The sequence below is a fragment of the Anolis carolinensis genome, chromosome 6 (genome assembly GCF_035594765.1).
Source record: "Anolis carolinensis isolate JA03-04 chromosome 6, rAnoCar3.1.pri, whole genome shotgun sequence".
In the NCBI taxonomy this organism is placed as follows: domain Eukaryota; kingdom Metazoa; phylum Chordata; class Lepidosauria; order Squamata; family Dactyloidae; genus Anolis; species Anolis carolinensis.
In genome coordinates, this window is record NC_085846.1 from 106,672,606 (window position 1) to 106,691,585 (window position 18,980).

Here is an 18,980-nt window from a genome sequence, read left to right on the forward strand (position 1 = left end):
CGATCGGCCCACTTGGTGACGTAGGGGCTCGCGGCGGCCGGGATTGGTCCGTCGGGGCGGAAGGCGCGTTGCCTGGCGATGTGGCGCGCGGCGGCAGCCCGCTTGGCAGCAGCGGCTCTGCAATCAAATCCTGTCAGAGCGCAGCCAGTGTCTTCTTTTTCTTCTTCGTCGACGGCGCTAGGCCTTGGCTCTCTGGGAAGCCGCGGTTGCTGCCTCAAGGGACGTCCAGCTTGGCCTGCAAGCAGAGCGGGGTAAGGCAAGATGGAAGGAGGGGAGGGACCGGCCTGACTCTCTTCAGCTGCCCTGGCTCGAGGCTGTTTCAGCTTCACGAGGCCTTTGGCCTTCTCTGCCATACGGCGCTGGGGCCTCACTAAACCGTGACTCCTCTAGGATTCCATCGCATTGAGGCCTCTCCGGTTTTACACAGCTATTATCAGCCTGAACCCTCTCCAGTTTTAGACACTGTTATTCAAGGAATAGGAGCCACCTCTCGTTTTGTACCACTGTTGTGAAAAGTATAGAAGCCTCCTCCTGTTTTTCACAATTGCTGTAAAAAGTATAGTATTACAACATATTGGTAAAGTACAGTACAGTAATTTATTGCCAGTGTTGTGCTATGCTAATAATATAATATTGTATGTAAATTTAATTTGTAAGCCGCTCTGAGTCCCCTTCGAGGTGAGAAGGGCGGGATATAAATGTATTAAATAAATATTGGCGCCCCCTCCAGCTTTACACAACTATTATGAAAAGTATAGGAACCATCTCAAGGTTTACACAACTCTTGTGCAAAGTACAGTAGAGTCTCACTTATCCAACATTTGCTTATCCAACATTCTGGATTATCCAACGCAGTCTGCCTTTTTAGTAGTCAATGTTTTCAATATATTGTGATGTTTTGGTGCTAAATTCGTAAATACAGTAATTACTACATAGCATTACTGCGTATTGAACTATTTTTTCTGTCAAATTTGTAAAACATATTTTGGTGCTTACTTTGTAAAATCATAATCTAATTTGATGTTTAATAGGCTTTTCCTTAATTCCTCCTTGCTATCCAACATATTCGCTTATCCAATGTTCTGCTGGCCTGTTTATGTTGGATAAGTGAGAGACTACTGTATAGGAGCCCGCTCCAGTTTTGAACAACTACAGTAGAGTCTCACTTATCCAACGGGCCAGCAGAAGCTTGGATAAGCGAATTTCTTGGATAATAAGGAGGGATTAAGGAAAAGCCTATTAAACATCATATTAGGTTATGATTTTACAAATTAAGCACCAAAACATCATGTTATATAACAAATTTGACAGAAAAAGTAGTTCAATATGCAGTAATGTTATGTAGTAATTACTGTATTTATGAATTTAGCACCAAAATATCACAATACATTGAAAAAATTGACTACAAAAATGGCTTGGATAATCCAGAAGCTTGGATAAGCGAATCTTGGATAAGTGAGACTCTACTGTATTGTGAAAAGTATAGGAGCCATCTCCAGTTTTGCACAGCTATGAAAAGTATAGCGGGAAGGTAACGGCACTCCATGCAGTCATGCCAGCCACATGACCTTGGAGGTGTCTACAGACAACGTCGGCTCTTCAGCTTAGAAATGGAGATGAGCACCAACCCCCAGAGTCGGACACGATTAGACTTAATGTCAGGGGAAACCTTTACCTTTTATTAAAGGTATAAAAAGTATAGCAGCCATCTCTTTTTCTGCACAACTATGAAAAGTGTAGCCCTTTTTAAGCAACTGTAAAGTATAGTGATACATGACCAGTTCTGCTCAACAGTTATAGGTGCCATCTCGTTTTACACAACAATTGCTAAAGATAAAGGAGCTATCTTCTTTTATACAGTCGTTAAAAGTTTATGAGCCATTGCCAATTTTTAGTCTGGAAACCTGAAGCATGCAAAGTAAGGTGTGACAAGATCTTTCCCTCCTTTCTTCCTCTCATGGCTGGTATTTCCTCTAGTATTTCTTATCCCAGGGTATACTGCTTCTGTACAGAATGAGTCTATCCAAGTTGGGACATCCTTGATCTTATGGATTGCATTTTGCAGAGAGGCATTTTTGAAACCACAATCCAAAAATTAGCTCTTCCAAGTGCTGGGTTCTATTTAGATATTCAGATTTTTAGGCGCCTGGAAGTTGGGAAAGATAAACTAATGACACGAGTCACACAGAGTCCCAGTAAAGTGGTGCAGGTAGAAGCTTGGCATCTAAGAGCACTGTAGATCCCTTTGCATGAGTTTTTTTTTTAAAGGAAGACTTTTGCAAGCTAAATTAAATAGAGATAAGACACGTGTGGCAGGTGCAGTGTGGTAATTGGGAGTGAGAGTGCTCTGTTGTTGTGGTACCTTCTTTAGGTATCAGAAGCTATAAATTTGCTTTCATCGTTGAGAAACTGAGGGTTGTTGCTTCACTTTTTGATGTTGCTGATATGTTTTGTGCCTAGGCTATGTTGTCATTCAGTTGATTCTGCCAGATATCTTTACTAATGTGACTGATAAAGCATCTTTTAAGCTTTGAAAGTTTGTTACATATTGTGATAGTGGGTGGAGGTGTTATGATTGAGCCTCATGGCTCTGTTTCTGACAGACGTGGGCGTAAGACTCCTCGAGAGTCAGATACTCTCGAGGAGCGAGAGAGAAAAAGACTACGAGACATATTTGCAGCACCATCTGACGAAGAATCTTTCGAAGGGTTTACGGAAAGAATGGAGGAGGGGCTGGTTAGCTCAGAGGAGGATGAGATGGATTGGACTCGGGTAAGGGAGGAATTGGGTGCCACTGGCCATGATGGGACAGAAGATGAATGGGGACCTTCAGGATTAGACCCATGGCTTAGCTGGAGGGATGGGACGGGATCCACAGCTGGAGATGCTGTTGGGCGTAGTCAGAGGTGTTCCAGCTCTGACGAGGAAAGTGATGAGGAAACGCCCGGGTTAAGGAGGACAGCTGACAGTGATGAGGATTTGTAACTGGCATAAAATGGGGCTTGGGAGCAATTGCAAATTGCGTCGGGCAAGGTAATCTGGGCAAACGCTTGGGATTCGTGTGTGTGTGTGGGACGCTTCCCTGAAGACTTGTGTGCTTTCCTGTGCTGAGACGTAAGTTGATTGGAATCCAGGGTCAGACGGCGGGAGGGATTGTGTGGGCATTTGTTTGTGCAAACCTGTGCTTACTCTTATTAGCTTGACCTTCCGTCGTCTTCTTGACGGACGCCATCTCCTGCTTTGAGAACTCGGACTGAACTGACCACGGCTTGTCTTCCCCCCTTCTTGGACTTGGAAAAACTACAAACGTCTGCTTCTGGCTTTGATCTACGGAACGGAACTGGTCTACTCTACTGCTAAAATCCCTGGCTGATTTGTTCGTGTTGGAATCCTGTCTGCTGTGTGTGTGGGAGCGACGCAAGTTACTCTAAAAACAGTGTTGGCAGCAGAGAGGAATCTGCTGCCAATTAGTTGCATTCTTTGTATCTTTTGTTCCTTGGCTTTCGTTTTGTTTATACCCAGGCTGAAGAAAGCAGTTTGTTTTTACCCGGATTAAACTCCGGTTTAATCCGGTTTATCTTTTGAACATTTACTTTTGCCCCTTTTTGCTCCTAAAGGCAAAAATTGCCTGGCCCTTGTGTTTTACGGGCATTTTTGAGTTCTGTAATCTAATAAACTCTGTTACTTTGAATCTTGTGGCGTTCTGTCCATGACAGATTGCCCGACGCCCATAAAAGGTTTATTGCAGCAATAAACCCGTCAGGAAGACGATGGATGAGTTAAGGGTCAAATTAGACCAATTGCAAACGGCTTTTACCGTTAGCCAAACAGCTCATGCCGTGAAAGGACATGTTTTGACTCCTGAACGCTTTGACGGAACCAGGTGCAAGTTGCCAACCTTTTTGGCACAAGTGGAGCTTTATTTTTCTCAGCTCAGTGCTCATGCTTATCCTACAGACACTAGCAAGGTGGCCTTTATTTTGAGTTTGTTGACCGGTCCCGCAGGACAATGGGCCACTAATTTAATTTTGGGAAATGACCCAGTCAAGGACAATTTGAATAATTTCAAAAAGTTGTTAACTGATACTTTTGGGGATCCTCTCCGCACGGAGAACGCTGGGTGGGCTCTGTATCGGTTGAAACAGGGAAAGGGGACTGTTTTGGATTACTTAAATAAGTTTAACCTGTATCGCCACCAGCTGGATTGGGGGGAAAATGCATTCATGCTTTTATTTACTGCCGGGTTAAGTGATATGCTCCAGGATGAATTAGCACGCTTGGAGCCGGCTGAAAGCTGGGACGCCTTAGTAGCTAAGGTGCTGCGTTTAGACGCAAGGTTCGAGGCTCGTAAACATTCAAAAGCAATGTGTGCGCCACCCATGCATGTAACCAGGGCACCTGTGGTGATGGGGGAAGAGCCCATGGAGCTTGGGGTCTTTAAAAAGCTGTCTACAGAGGAAAAGAGCCGTAGGAGGCAGCTGGGCTTGTGTTTGTACTGTGGGAATGCTGGGCATTTTGCCAAAAATTGTAATGTGAAACCTTCCCAGCTTTCGGGAAAAGGCCAGCCCTAGTGCGACGTGAGTCCAACGCACTAGGGCTCCTCAAGCAGTCAACTGAGGGGAGGAAGCATGTTTTCGTACCCATTACATTATCTGTTGGGGGAAAAGAACTTGTTTCTACTTTGGCACTGCTGGACTCAGGAGCCACGGTCTCCTATATAGATATGGAGTTTGCTAAGAAGCATGGCATTCCTAGAGTGCGCAAGGCATGCGACGTGTGGGTGGAAGGAGCAGATGGGAGACTGCTGGAGACTGGGGTGGTTAACCAGGAAACCTCAGCAGTAACGTGGGAGGTGCAGGGAGTAACGGGAACGTTTGTGTGGGATATTACGAGCTTGCCTAGATATGATGTGATCCTGGGGATGGATTGGCTAGCTGTAGTAAATCCACAAGTAGATTGGGCAACACGTAAAGTGATCTTAAAGAGGCAGGATTGTTGCACTTTAAATGTTACTCATTCTGATATGGAGGGAGTGCCTGCTGAGTATGGGGAGTTCTCTGATGTATTTTGTAAAAGAGAAGCGGACAAATTACCACCGCACAGGCCATATGATTGCGCCATCAAGTTGGCAGAAGGTGCGAAACTGCCAGCAGGGAGGCTGTATGCCTTGACTGTACCGGAAAGGCAAGCTTTGCGGGAGTTTCTAGATGAAAATTTAGCCAAGGGGTTTATTCGCCCCTCTAGTTCTCCAACTGCGGCACCAGTATTCTTTGTAGCCAAAAAGACTGGGGAACTTAGGCTGGTCTGCGACTATCGGATCCTAAACAAATACACCATTCGGGATAGGTACCCGCTCCCTTTAATCTCGGAACTGTTATCAAGGGTGCAAGGGGCTAAGGTCTTTACCAAGCTTGACCTGCGGGGGGCCTATAACTTAATCCGTATACGGGAAGGGGATGAATGGAAGACGGCATTTAACACGTGTTTCGGATGCCACGAGTTCCGAGTCATGCCTTTTGGGCTTTGTAATGCTCCTGCGGTCTTCCAGAGGTTCATGAACGATGTGTTCAGGGACCTAATTGACCAATTTTTAGTGATTTATTTGGATGATATCTTGATTTTTTCTAAGGACGAGAAAGAACATCGTCAACATGTCAAGCAGGTTCTGCACCGACTGCGGGCTAATGGGCTTTTCGCCAAGGCTTCCAAGTGCGTCTTTCATGTGCCTGAAGTGGAGTTCCTAGGTCATGTAGTGTCAGGTAGGGAACTTAAAATGGACCCACATAAGGTTGACGCCGTCAACTCATGGCAGGAGCTGAGGACTAAGAAGGATGTACAAAGGTTCTTAGGTTTCGCTAATTACTACCGGGAGTTTATTCCGAATTTTGCAAAGCTCACGGTACCTTTGACGCAGCTTCTGCGCAAGAAACAGCCATTTGTGTGGGGGCGGGAAGCTCACGAGGCGTTTCTACAACTTAAGTCTAGTTTTCAATCGGACAACATACTAACCCATCCTGATGTTGACAAACCGTTCGTGGTAGAAGCGGACGCTTCTAGCTACGCGTTGGGGGCTGTATTGTCTCAGAAGGATTCCTCAGGGACCTTGCGTCCCTGTGGATTTTACTCGCGGCAACTAACACCCTTCGAGCAGAACTATACCATATGGGAGAAGGAGTTGTTGGCGATTAAGGTGGCGTTTGAGGTGTGGCGGCACTGGCTTGAAGGGGCACGGCACCAGATCGTGGTCAGGTCTGATCATAAGAACTTAGAGCACTTGCAAACAGCAAAGAAGTTAAACCAGCGTCAAATCCGCTGGGCTTTGTTTTTCTCCAGGTTTAACTTCAAGGTGCAGTTCGTGGAGGGGAAGGCAAACTTGCGGGCCGATGCTTTATCCCGCAAGCCAGAATTTAAGACCAATGAGCAGGTAGTATGTCAGACCATCTTGCCTACTGCCTCGCTGTGTGTTGTAGATAATGAGCTCGGGTTACATGACCAGATCCTTGAGGCTCAGAAAGATGATGTGTGGACACAGGAGCAACTGATGCTGCTCTCAGCAGGTAACCGTACCATACTGCCGCATCTCCAAGATCAAGACGGGGTATTGGTGCGTAGGGGGCAGGTTTACGTACCAGTGGGGGCCCTCAGGTTGGAGGTGATTAGAGCCCACCATGACGAACCCATGGCTGGGCACTTTGGCAGGTTCAAGACCGTACAGCTTATCACCAGGAGCTACTGGTGGCCAAAGATGCGGCAAGACATTCTGCGCTTTTGTGACAGCTGCGCCGTTTGCCAGCAGAGTAAGACGCCTGTTGGGCGCCCTAGAGGGTTGTTGTCGTCTCTACCTGTTCCGGAGAGGCCATGGCAAATCATTTCCATGGATTTTATTTCAGATTTGCCTAAGTCTGGGGGTTATACTTGTATTTGGGTGGTGGTGGATTTATTTAGTAAACTGGCTCATTTTATTCCTTGTTCAACCATTCCGGCGGCCCCTACGTTGGCCTTACTATTTACTAAGCACATCTATCGTTTGCACGGAGCACCCGAGGTGATTATTTCAGATAGGGCTCCGCAATTTGTGTCACGCTTTTGGAAACATTTCCATGAGTGCTTGGGGACTAAGTTAAACGTTTCTTCAGCCTTTCATCCGCAAACGGATGGACAGTCGGAACGGGTTAATGGGCTCTTAGAGCAGTATCTGCGTTGTTTTTGTTTAGATCAACCCACGGCTTGGGTGAAGTGGCTACCGGTGGCGGAGTTTGCTTACAACAATGCGGTGCACACGTCTAGTCAGCATACGCCGTTTGAGCTAACTTATGGCTTTCACCCACGGGGAGGTGTGGCGCCGTCGACCAATGTGGTCTCTTCGGACCCTGTGTATCGCTCTACGGAAATGGCTGCATTGCATGATGTTGCCCGTCGCTTACTGTTGGAAGCTAAGGCAACGCAGAAGACTCAGGCTGACCGCCACAGGCAGGCAGGGGAGGAGTTGGAAGAAGGGGATTTGGTGTGGTTATCTTCCAAACATATTAAACAGGCTGGGGGAAAGTTTGCGCCTCGGTATTTGGGTCCCTTTCCTATCGTTAAAAAGATTTCTTCTGTTGCGTTTCGTTTGCGTTTACCGTCTAGTTTAAAGGTCCATCCAGTCTTTCATCGTTCGCTGTTGAAACTTGATACCTCTAGTCGTCGTGGTGCTATAGCGGAGGGTATCACTGCCACTTCTCCGCCATCGGGGGAGGAGGCCTTTGTGAGAGGGGATAGTGTTATGATTGAGCCTCATGGCTCTGTTTCTGACAGACGTGGGCGTAAGACTCCTCGAGAGTCAGATACTCTCGAGGAGCGAGAGAGAAAAAGACTACGAGACATATTTGCAGCACCATCTGACGAAGAATCTTTCGAAGGGTTTACGGAAAGAATGGAGGAGGGGCTGGTTAGCTCAGAGGAGGATGAGATGGATTGGACTCGGGTAAGGGAGGAATTGGGTGCCACTGGCCATGATGGGACAGAAGATGAATGGGGACCTTCAGGATTAGACCCATGGCTTAGCTGGAGGGATGGGACGGGATCCACAGCTGGAGATGCTGTTGGGCGTAGTCAGAGGTGTTCCAGCTCTGACGAGGAAAGTGATGAGGAAACGCCCGGGTTAAGGAGGACAGCTGACAGTGATGAGGATTTGTAACTGGCATAAAATGGGGCTTGGGAGCAATTGCAAATTGCGTCGGGCAAGGTAATCTGGGCAAACGCTTGGGATTCGTGTGTGTGTGTGGGACGCTTCCCTGAAGACTTGTGTGCTTTCCTGTGCTGAGACGTAAGTTGATTGGAATCCAGGGTCAGACGGCGGGAGGGATTGTGTGGGCATTTGTTTGTGCAAACCTGTGCTTACTCTTATTAGCTTGACCTTCCGTCGTCTTCTTGACGGACGCCATCTCCTGCTTTGAGAACTCGGACTGAACTGACCACGGCTTGTCTTCCCCCCTTCTTGGACTTGGAAAAACTACAAACGTCTGCTTCTGGCTTTGATCTACGGAACGGAACTGGTCTACTCTACTGCTAAAATCCCTGGCTGATTTGTTCGTGTTGGAATCCTGTCTGCTGTGTGTGTGGGAGCGACGCAAGTTACTCTAAAAACAGTGTTGGCAGCAGAGAGGAATCTGCTGCCAATTAGTTGCATTCTTTGTATCTTTTGTTCCTTGGCTTTCGTTTTGTTTATACCCAGGCTGAAGAAAGCAGTTTGTTTTTACCCGGATTAAACTCCGGTTTAATCCGGTTTATCTTTTGAACATTTACTTTTGCCCCTTTTTGCTCCTAAAGGCAAAAATTGCCTGGCCCTTGTGTTTTACGGGCATTTTTGAGTTCTGTAATCTAATAAACTCTGTTACTTTGAATCTTGTGGCGTTCTGTCCATGACAGGAGGTGATGATTTTGTGAACTGTTTCTTTCTGATCAGTATCCTTAGAACGATAAATACTGCAACTATGCCTGAAATAAACACGGATGACTTGGATGAGCAGCAGGTACAGTTGCTGGCAGAGATGTGCATCCTTGTTGATGAAAATGACAACAGAATTGGTTCAGATACAAAGAAAAACTGCCACCTGAATGAAAATATTGACAAAGGTATTTTTTAAAAAATTACTATTGCCATTGTATATAGGGTGGTTCTGCTCACATAACCTAGTTGGATTGAAAATGTCTACTCTCCCTCACCCTTGTAGAGTTGAGTTTGTTGCCTCCGGGTATTTGTAATGCAGTTGTTTGGCAAAAAGTGATAAGGAAAAGGAAGAAGGAAGAAATTAGAAGCCCAAGGAATGTGGTTAGACAAACTAATCTTGTATGTTCATAAAGATTACTTTACATTTAATCCTTCGGGCGGTAGAAGTATGCTGTCTCTGTAGAGAGCTAGAGCAACTTGGGTTTGCCAAACATTTCCAGCCAACAATCTTTTGTCATATTATGTGGATCAGAGGTTGCCCATGATGAAACCTCTTAGGAACTGCCATTGCATTTAGGCTTAGCTTCATGAACTTCAGCCCATTGGCTTCAAATCTTCATTTAAAACAGTTACAAAGAGGAGCCCCCGATGGCACAGTGGATTAAACCCTTGTGCTGGCAGGACTGCTGACTTGAAGGCTGGGTTGCTGACCTGAAGGTTGCCGGTTCAAATCCAACCAGGGGAGAGCACATATGAGCTCCCTCTATAATAATAATAACAACTTTATTTTTATACCCCGTCTCTATCTCCCCAAAGGGGTGTCAGGGCAGCTTACATGGGGCCAAGCCCGAATAAAAACAATAACAATATAAAACACGACAATAGACAGGAGACATGCACAATTGTTCACTATTATAATTGTATATTTATATTACATGCAATATTACTAATAATATTGCAACATAGTCGTATAATATAATTTTTTCTTCGTGTACTCTGTGAATGCACACTAATGGAGAAGCTGCGCCTGCGCAGGTTCCGACGGAAACTCTTCCAAGCTGAAGTTCAAATTTTGGCGGTAACCACGCCCCCCTTCCCAAGGGGCATATAAGGCAGCCCCAGGCGCCCGCTCTCCAGTTCCTTTTTTTCCGCCGCAAGGTTCACTTCGGACTCTTCGCATGTCTACTACTCGTTTCAAGCGTTGCACGCAGTGTGCTGCTAAAATTCCTGACTCGGACGGCCACGCCAAGTGCCTCTTCTGTCTTGGCGAGGCTCATGTGGTCAGTACCTGCCGTTTCTGCCTAGCTCTCACGGCTCAGGCCAGAAAGAACAGAGCCGCTTGGCTTAGAGCGGCGCTCTACGAAAAATCTCTCGCGCCAGAACCGACTCCGTCGACGTCGGGTACGTCGTCTTCTTCAGCTCTGAGAGCGATGTCGGCGCCGCCAGCTAGGCCCACGACAACTAAAGCCTCCTCGGTCTCGTCCAAGGCGTCCAGGGCTTCCAGGACTGCTAAACCGGCTAAACCGCCATGTACCGTGACGACGGCTACCGTTTCCACCCGTTCCGGCAAGGTGGGGCCTTCCTCGACGTCGAGCTCTCTGGCTTCGGTGACCTCGGTCCGCTCCCGTATTGGTTCCCCGCCGTCCTCCTCTGCTATTAAGATAGCCTTTAAGAGGGCTCACGAAGAATCTCGTCGAGCGCAATCCGACTCAGCTGTGGTTCCTCCCACACCTGGCAAGTCCTTGAGGGTTGCATCTAAGCAACCGCCGGCAAAAAAACTGCTAACTCAACGCTCCTCTTCTTCGGCCTCCTCAAGGCGAGACCGGCCGTCCTCCTCGGCAACCTCCTCGAGAAGGTCTTCTCCAATTCGGCCAGCCCAGAGGCCTAGAGATGTATCTCAATCTCCATTGCACCCCCTGTCTGACGGGGAGCTGCAGGACTCACCCCACCACTCTACCCAAACGGTGGTCAGGGTGCCGGTGCCGGAACCCCTTGCGCTGCCTCACTCGTCGCGCCAACAGCTCTTCCCTCCCACCTCGACACCGGAGCGTGGCAGACAAACGGCTCGCCTGGCTCGAGCAACCCAGGCCTCAGCCTCTAAGGATCCTCGGCTCCCGACCCTCTCCTCCCGCGAGGCCATGCCTCCTCCCGAGACTGTGCTTTCTTCTCCCCCTCAGTCCCCCCAAGGGGCTGAGGAAGAAGATGTTGATGTTGACCGCCCAGACTCTGTCCTTTCGGCCTCGGTGGTCTCCCTCGGTCTCGACCTCTCTCCTCCCCACGATGCGTATGAGGCGGACCCGCCTTCTCCTACTGACAATATTCGTGCTTTCTCTGATCAAATGGTCAGAATGGCCGACGCCCTGGGTTTGGAGATCAAGCAGACTTCCAAAGCAGTGTCTGATCCAGTTTTCAAAAGGGTGCAGGCCCAAGCTCCGCCGGCCACGCTACTCCCTTTCCTGCCTTATCTGTTGGACGTTATCCAGGCCTCCTGGAAAACCCCTTCCTCCATTCCTCCGACCTCGAAGAGGATCGAGACTTGGTACCGCCCTGTTGGAGTGGCTCAAACACCACCCCGACCCCAACTCCCTGGTCGTTAAGGCCTCTCAATCCTCAGGTCGTCAGTCGAACACTCCGGCCGACAGAGAAGGGAAGCGCTTCGACGCCGTGGGTCGAAAACTTTACTCTGGAGCCCTTTTGCTTTGCCGCATGGCGAATTATGGAGCCTGCATGGGTGCCTACCAGCAGATTATCTGGGAGAAGGCACAGCCTTTCTTCGCTAAAATGTCGGACAAAGACCGCTCCGTCCTCACTACCCTCCAACAGGAAGCTGACTCGCTTGCCCACCACCAAATACAAATGGCGAAACATACAGGTGATACTGCGGGCAAGATGATTGCCCACGCGATATCCATCCGCCGTCACGCCTGGCTGAGGTCTTCGGGTCTATCTTCATCTTCCAGGCAGGTCATTGAGGACCTTCCCTTTGACGCGCTCGGACTATTTAACTCCGGTACCGATGATAAACTCAAGTCTAACCATGACTTTAAAATTCTTGCGTCTAAATGCGGCGACCAACCGCAACCTCAGCGCACCCGCTGGTTCCCGCACCGCTCCCGCCGCTTCCCGCCGCAATCTTTCAAACACCACTCTTTCAGGCGGCCCTCGGGCTCGAATAATCAGACCCATCACCAACCTCGTCGGGGACCTCATCCGCAAAAGCAACGCGGTCGAACCACCCCCGCTCCTCCGCAGGCCAACCGGCGTGCCTGACGCCAACCCCTGCCAAAGCTCCTCGCCCGCTACCGCTGTGGAGCCCACGCTGCCTTGTCCCTCCTGTGCCTTCGCCGACCGCCTAGCCCCCTTTTACAATCAATGGGAGTCCATTACTTCAGATGCATGGGTTCTTCGCATTGTCCAAGACGGCTACGCCTTAGAGTTTACAGACCTCCCACCTACAGGTCGCATTCTCTACTCAACTCCTTCTCCAGAGATACTGGCCGAAGTCGATGCATTACTGGCCAAAGGCGCCATCCGTCCCTCCCCTCCCGAACTGGACCCCTTAAGTTTTTTCTCCAGATACTTTACAGTCCCGAAGAAGGGGGGCGGGCTACGCCCCATTCTGGACCTAAGGGCCCTCAATATATTCATTCGCCCTTCCAAATTCAGGATGGTCTCTATTGCCTCTATCCTCCCGATGCTGCAGCGGGGAGACTACTTTGCCTCCATAGACTTACGAGACGCCTACTTCCACGTGGCGATACGGGAGGCGCACAGAAGGTTCCTCTGCTTCAAAGTTCTCGACCAAACCTACCAGTTTACCGTTTTACCCTTCGGTCTCGTTACGGCCCCGAGGGTCTTTACCAAGGTCGTCGCCGCCGTAGCGGCCCACCTCAGGCTACATGGCATCACGGTCTTTCCTTATCTGGACGACTGGCTTCTCGTCGGGCCCGATCCGGTTCTTCTCGCGAACCAGGTCTCCTTCACGCTGCGTCTTCTAAAATCTCTCGGCCTCCAACTCAACTCCGAGAAGTCAAATCTCTCCCCGTCAACCCGAATCCGGTTCATCGGGGCCCTCTTCGACTCCGTCACAGAGACTGTCTCACTACCGTTCGACAGATTCCTGGCTCTCCGCCACCACATTGTCCTTTGTCGATCCGCCAGGAGGGTCAGAGCCCGTGCCATTCAAGTCCTTCTGGGCCACATGGCCTCCACGGTTCTCACGACCCCGTTTGCCAGGCTGCGCCTTCGGGTCCTACAAAGGTGGTTCATAGACACTTTCAAGCCGTTCTACCACCACAACTCCAAGTACTTGTCGGTACCGTTGTTCGTCCGCCAGTCCCTCTCATGGTGGACGTCTCACCAAAACGTGTGCAGGGGTCTCCCATTTCATCCAGCCCCGCCGTCGCTAACCATAACCACGGACTCCTCCACCTACGCTTGGGGAGCCCACATGAACGGTCTAACGGTTCAAGATCTTTGGTCCCCATCCGAGAGGGCCAACCACATAAACTTCCTCGAGCTTCTCGCCATTTTCAAAGCCCTGAAAGCTTTCTCCCGCCTCATCCGTCACAAGTCCATCCTCATTCAATCGGACAACCTCGTAGCAGTATTCTACATCAACAAACAGGGCGGTACGGGTTCGAGGAAATTGATGCTCCTCTCCTCCCGTCTATGGGTTTGGTGCATAGCCCACGACGTACAGGTCTCTGCAATCCACCTGCCGGGTGCCCAAAACGACTTAGCAGATGCCCTCAGCAGGATGACATCTTCCTCTCACGAGTGGAAGCTCGATCCCGAGATCCTCGGCGGTCTGTTCCTCCACTGGGGACGCCCTACTCTGGATCTCTTCGCGTCTCCCCACAACGCTCAGCTACCCCGCTACGGAGCGAGACTTCCCCCGAACTCCTTTCCCGGCTGTCTAGGGGATGCCTTTCTACTGGACTGGTCGGCGGAGATGCTTTATCTTTTTCCACCGATTCCCCTCATACCGAAAGTTCTCGAAAGACTTCTCTCGATCTCGGTCACAGCGATTCTCATAGCTCCGGCCTGGCCCCGCCAACCGTGGTATCCGGCCCTTCTTCGTCTCTCCAGAGGAACGTTTCGCCCTCTGCCTCCCTCGCCGCACCTTCTCTCAAGGGAGGACGGCAAAATTCTTCACCCGGACCTCCCTTCCCTTCATCTCACTGCATGGAGGATTCTCACCTAGCCTCCCTTCCGCAGAACCTGCAAGATGTCCTTCGGGCAGCCCATAAGCCGTCTACTACCAAGGCTTACTCTTATAAACTCTCTCGCTTTCACGCCTTCCTTCGATCCCGTAATGTCGACACCTTTCCGACCTCGGTACCGGTGGTCCTCGACTTCCTCATGACCCTCGTCGAGAAGAAACTCTCTCTCGCTTCTATCAAGGCTTATCTCGCAGCCCTTTCCTGGTCCTTTCAACGCCATGGTCAGCCATCTCTCTTCTCTCACCACTTGATCAAAACCTTTCTCCGAGGCTACAATAACATCTGCCCGCCGTCGCTACCACCTACGCCGGGCTGGAACCTCGAACTTGTACTTTCTCAACTCACTTCTCCTCCCTTCGAACCGCTTGCCTCGACCGATCTCCGTCTGCTTTCCTGGAAGCTGGCTTTTCTAGTCGCAATCACGTCGGCGCGAAGGCCATCCGAGCTTACTGCTCTCAGGGTCGACGAACCTTATCTACGTTTTCACCATGACCGCGCTGTTCTTCGCCCGGACATTACCTTTCTCCCTAAGGTGGTGTCAGCTTTCCACCTCAACCAGGACATTGTCCTACCAGCTTTCTTCGCTAACCCCTCCTCTCCTCTCGAGCAGAAACTGCACCTTCTCGACGTTCGAAGGGCGCTTCTCTTCTACAGGGACCGTACCAAGGGCATCCGTAAGACACAAAAACTCTTTGTCGCCTATGCCCAGGACAAGTTGGGTAATCCCATCTCTTCCCAAAGACTGTCCCACTGGATCGCTCAGGCCATTGAGTTGGCCTACGAACTAGCCAAGCGACCTCCTCCTCCATCCATCCGCCCGAGGTCGACTAGGGGCCTCTCGGCCTCGACTGCCTTCCTTAGGGGTATTCCGCTTGACTCCATATGCAAAGCGGCTATCTGGTCAAACCCTCTTACGTTTGTCTCTCACTACAGGCTGGACAATAAAACCTTAAAGGACTCGGCCTTCGCAAGATCAGTACTCTCATCTTGCCTCTCCTGACTGTCAAACGTCCTTTCTCCTTATACTTACCCGCAGGTGACTCTCTATACCTCTCCTTCAAGTTTGGGCCGGTCTCTTTTTTCGCATACCTACCTCTAGGGATCTGTTTTTCCCTGATTGTGTTGAGCAGTTGCTCTGTTGCTTTGTAGCGCCTTATTAATCCTGGCGGTTATGTCAAAGGGCATGATGTCTTTCCCCTCTCCCCCCCGGGAGAGCGTTTATATGTACTATACGCAATTGCGTGTGTCTATTATGTTTATTGAAAAAACTCTATGTTATGTTTCCTCTTCTACTATGCTCATGTTGCATTGCACTGGTCCTTTCGGACAAATTATTGCACTGGTCTCTTGGGACTGTTATCTCAATTTGTCCTAATAAACATATGTTTGGACATTCACTGTTTGTCGAGTTTGCCTTGTCCCACCATCCGGGACCTAAGCGTGTCAGTCTCCATTAGTGTGCATTCACAGAGTACACGAAGAAAAAGGACAGGTTGCTCACCTGTAACCATGTTTCTTCGAGTGTACTCTGTGAATTCACACAAACCCGCCCTTCCTTCCCCTCTGGCAAACCTCTCCCTTTCTCGTTGCCTTGGCGGCGTAGGAACTGGAGAGCGGGCGCCTGGGGCTGCCTTATATGCCCCTTGGGAAGGGGGGCGTCGTTACCGCCAAAATTTGAACTTCAGCTTGGAAGAGTTTCCGTCGGAACCTGCGCAGGCGCAGCTTCTCCATTAGTGTGAATTCACAGAGTACACTCGAAGAAACATGGTTACAGGTGAGCAACCTGTCCATATTGTATGTATATATACTTGTAAACCGCCTTGAGTCCCCTTCGGGGTGAGAAGGGCGGGATATAAATGTTGCTAATAATAATAATAATTAAAAATTTAAACATTAACCAATAAAGTAAATGACAAAAACTTAATAAAAACATGGATTAAAACAGAGAGGTTGTAAAAATAGACTGGATAAGGTGCACCATATAAATATTGTAAACTGATAAAGTAATGCAAATTCTGGGAAGTGCAAATTGGGATGGAAATAGACATTTTTCAGAATTTGTACCAGTGTATTGTCATTGACACATCACTTCTTGACCTGAGCCCATAAACCTCATAGGATTATTTGAAAGGTGATTGTAATACGTTACCCAAAAAAATACACACTCTTTTGCTCTTTTTTCCAAACCAGCATATTTTATAAAAACTTAAGTTTAAAATTGTAATTGAACTATTGTTTAGAATGGAAGTAGGTTCATTCTTTAACTTTGGATTTAAACTCAAGGTGTGGTTGTTTTCCATCTCTCCATGTGCTAGGATTGCTACATCGTGCATTCAGTGTGTTTCTGTTCAATTCGGATAAAAAGCTGCTTTTACAACAAAGATCAGATGCCAAAATCACCTTTCCAGGTTTGTTATTTCTTATTGTATACCATGTTACCTATATTGTATAGCAGTATGAAATTCTAGAATTAATTCCACCAAATTTTTTTTTAGATTGTTTCACCAATACTTGTTGTAGTCATCCCCTCAGCACTTCACTTGAATTGGAAGAAAATAATGCAATTGGGATTAGAAGAGCAGCACAGAGACGTATGAAGGCAGAATTAGGAATTCCAATGGAACAGGTAAATAATGCTTTTTCTTTTAAATAATTGGCAAAAGTAATCAGCGCCAGCATTTAAGCTCTCTTTAGTTTGACATACCAGTAATCTTAAATGAGTTTCATACTGTCTGCCCTTCCTGAGTAAAGCAACTCTATTGCTCCCCTTCCCCTGAGAAAAATATGAGAGGGGGCAACATTTGTTATAATTTGTCTCCTGGTCTATTTCCTGGTAGCTTCACATTGTACCGAATGCAATCCCTTAGAGCAGTGCTTCTTAAACTACTGAATTTTGGGAACTGCCATTTTCCCCCAGTGTGCCAGCAACCTCTACCATATTAATGCCCATTGCCTACATATAGTTTGTCCATTCTTTTATGGAAACACTGCAGAGACCAAGCGCTGATAGTTTATGGACTGGCATTTTGCATGTTATTAAATATATTTGTATTTTGATGTTCTGGAAATCATTTCTATGAAATAGCAGTTGGCATCTTGTACTATCTGTATATTGATAGCTTTACTAACACAAACATTCATTGTAGGTGCCGCCAGAAGAACTCCTTTACCTAACCCGAATTCACTACAAAGCCCAATCCAATGGGACCTGGGGAGAACATGAAATAGACTACATCCTCTTTGTGCAGAAAGACGTGACACTGAATCCAGATCCCAATGAAATCAAAAGCTATTGTTACGTGACACAGGAAGAACTAAGAGAAATGTTGGACAAGGCCTCTCAAAATGAAATCAAGATTACTCCATGGTTCAAACTGATTGCAGAGACTTTTCTCTTTAAATGGTGGGATAACTTGAATAATCTGAAGAGATTCATCGATCATGATAAGATACACAGGATGTAACAGCTAGTAGAACATGATGGTCTAAAATAATAGAATAACTTTTAATACTGATCAGTGAAATATTTGAAACACTAAAAGTTGATTGGGTTGAAATAGGAAGGATGAAGGGAATTTTTCTGTTTATATGTGCTAAGGTAAAGGTCTCCAGCCTTTCACATCTTCAGCATATCAGCCAGATTACTGAGTTGCTGTTTGTTGATATACTTACTAGAGGATGAAGCTTGAATATTCACTAGGTCACCAACTATGTCAAAGAGTTGACATGGCCAGAATCTCTAAGAAGGAGGATTGTTTGTATGACAAGGGATTAGCTGTTCAGAGTGAAGTACAACAAGAGTGTTTAGTTATTCTACCCTAGGTGTCTTTTTTTCATGAAGCTTTTAACAGTTTATAATATTTTGGATATGGGACAGTCTAAGATACGCAAGTTGATAGGTAAAAATTTTCTAATAGCTTTTTCTTGAAGTAACTTAACTAGTAATCTTGATGTATGAAGGAAATTTATTTATCATTAAGAAAAAAGGTGCTACTTCAAAACTAGAAATTGTGTCTTACAAACTGTACTTATTAAAAGTGACATAATGCTAATTTAGAGGAGAAAAATAAAGTGCTCCTAAATGGAATGAAAAATTGCAGCTATTCATAGGAATTCCACTCTTATTTAGAGGTGCCTTGAACCCCAAAAACACCCTCTGTGTGCATGAGGCTGGGAAAACTGAATGAAAAGACAAGGTCCCGTTTAGCTCTGCAGCTAGTTTCAATGTCTACATTGAGTAAAAATTCCCCAGAGTATGAAACCTTTTTTCTGCTCATACCTTTGTAATTGGAGTATGAATTTTTAAATTTATTTTATTTACAGTATTTATAGTCCGCCCTTCTCACCCCAAAGGGGACTCAGGGAGGATCACAGTGTACATATACATGGCAAACATTCAATGCCATTAGACATGACATACAGACACAGAGGCAATTTAACATTTTCCAGCTTCCGATTTCATGAGGGTATGCTCAATTCCGGCCACAGGGAGAGCTGCTGCTTCATCATCCACTGTGACATCAAGTCCTTGATGCAGTACTTCCTCATTTTTCCACATGCTGTTGGACGTTTTTATGGTGTTGTAAATTAGTTAAATTAGCCTCCCCGCATAAAGAGGTACGTAAATTTTCTACTTGACAGATGCAACTGTCTTTTGAGTTGCTTAGGTCAACAATGAGCTAGGCTATTAATGGTTGGGCACTCAATCTGACCCGGGCTGGCTTTGAACTCATGACCTCTTGGTCATGACCACAGCCAATTCAGTTAGTAAGCCATGAGACTACTCAAGAGTTCAAGAAGTATATTTAGAAGTGCTAATTTCAAAA

General features: G+C 47.5%; 1 protein-coding gene across 2 annotated transcripts; it reads left to right on the forward strand.

Moving 5' to 3' along the window:
* Positions 1 to 38: 38 nt before the first annotated feature.
* On the forward strand, positions 39 to 18,253 carry idi1 (isopentenyl-diphosphate delta isomerase 1). Of its 2 annotated transcripts, none has more exons than XM_003221938.4 (5): positions 39 to 251; positions 8,945 to 9,114; positions 16,470 to 16,562; positions 16,650 to 16,780; positions 17,301 to 18,253. In XM_003221938.4, the coding sequence occupies exons 1-5, from the start codon at positions 79 to 81 to the stop codon at positions 17,616 to 17,618; spliced, it is 885 nt and encodes a 294-aa protein (XP_003221986.3). In that variant the 5' UTR covers positions 39 to 78; the 3' UTR covers positions 17,619 to 18,253. The 2 variants fall into 2 exon arrangements, with proteins under 2 accessions (XP_003221986.3, XP_062840259.1); XM_062984189.1 differs by lacking the exon at positions 39 to 251 and adding an exon at positions 2,331 to 2,566 and having other exon boundaries at positions 8,911 to 9,114.
* Positions 18,254 to 18,980: the final 727 nt, after the last annotated feature.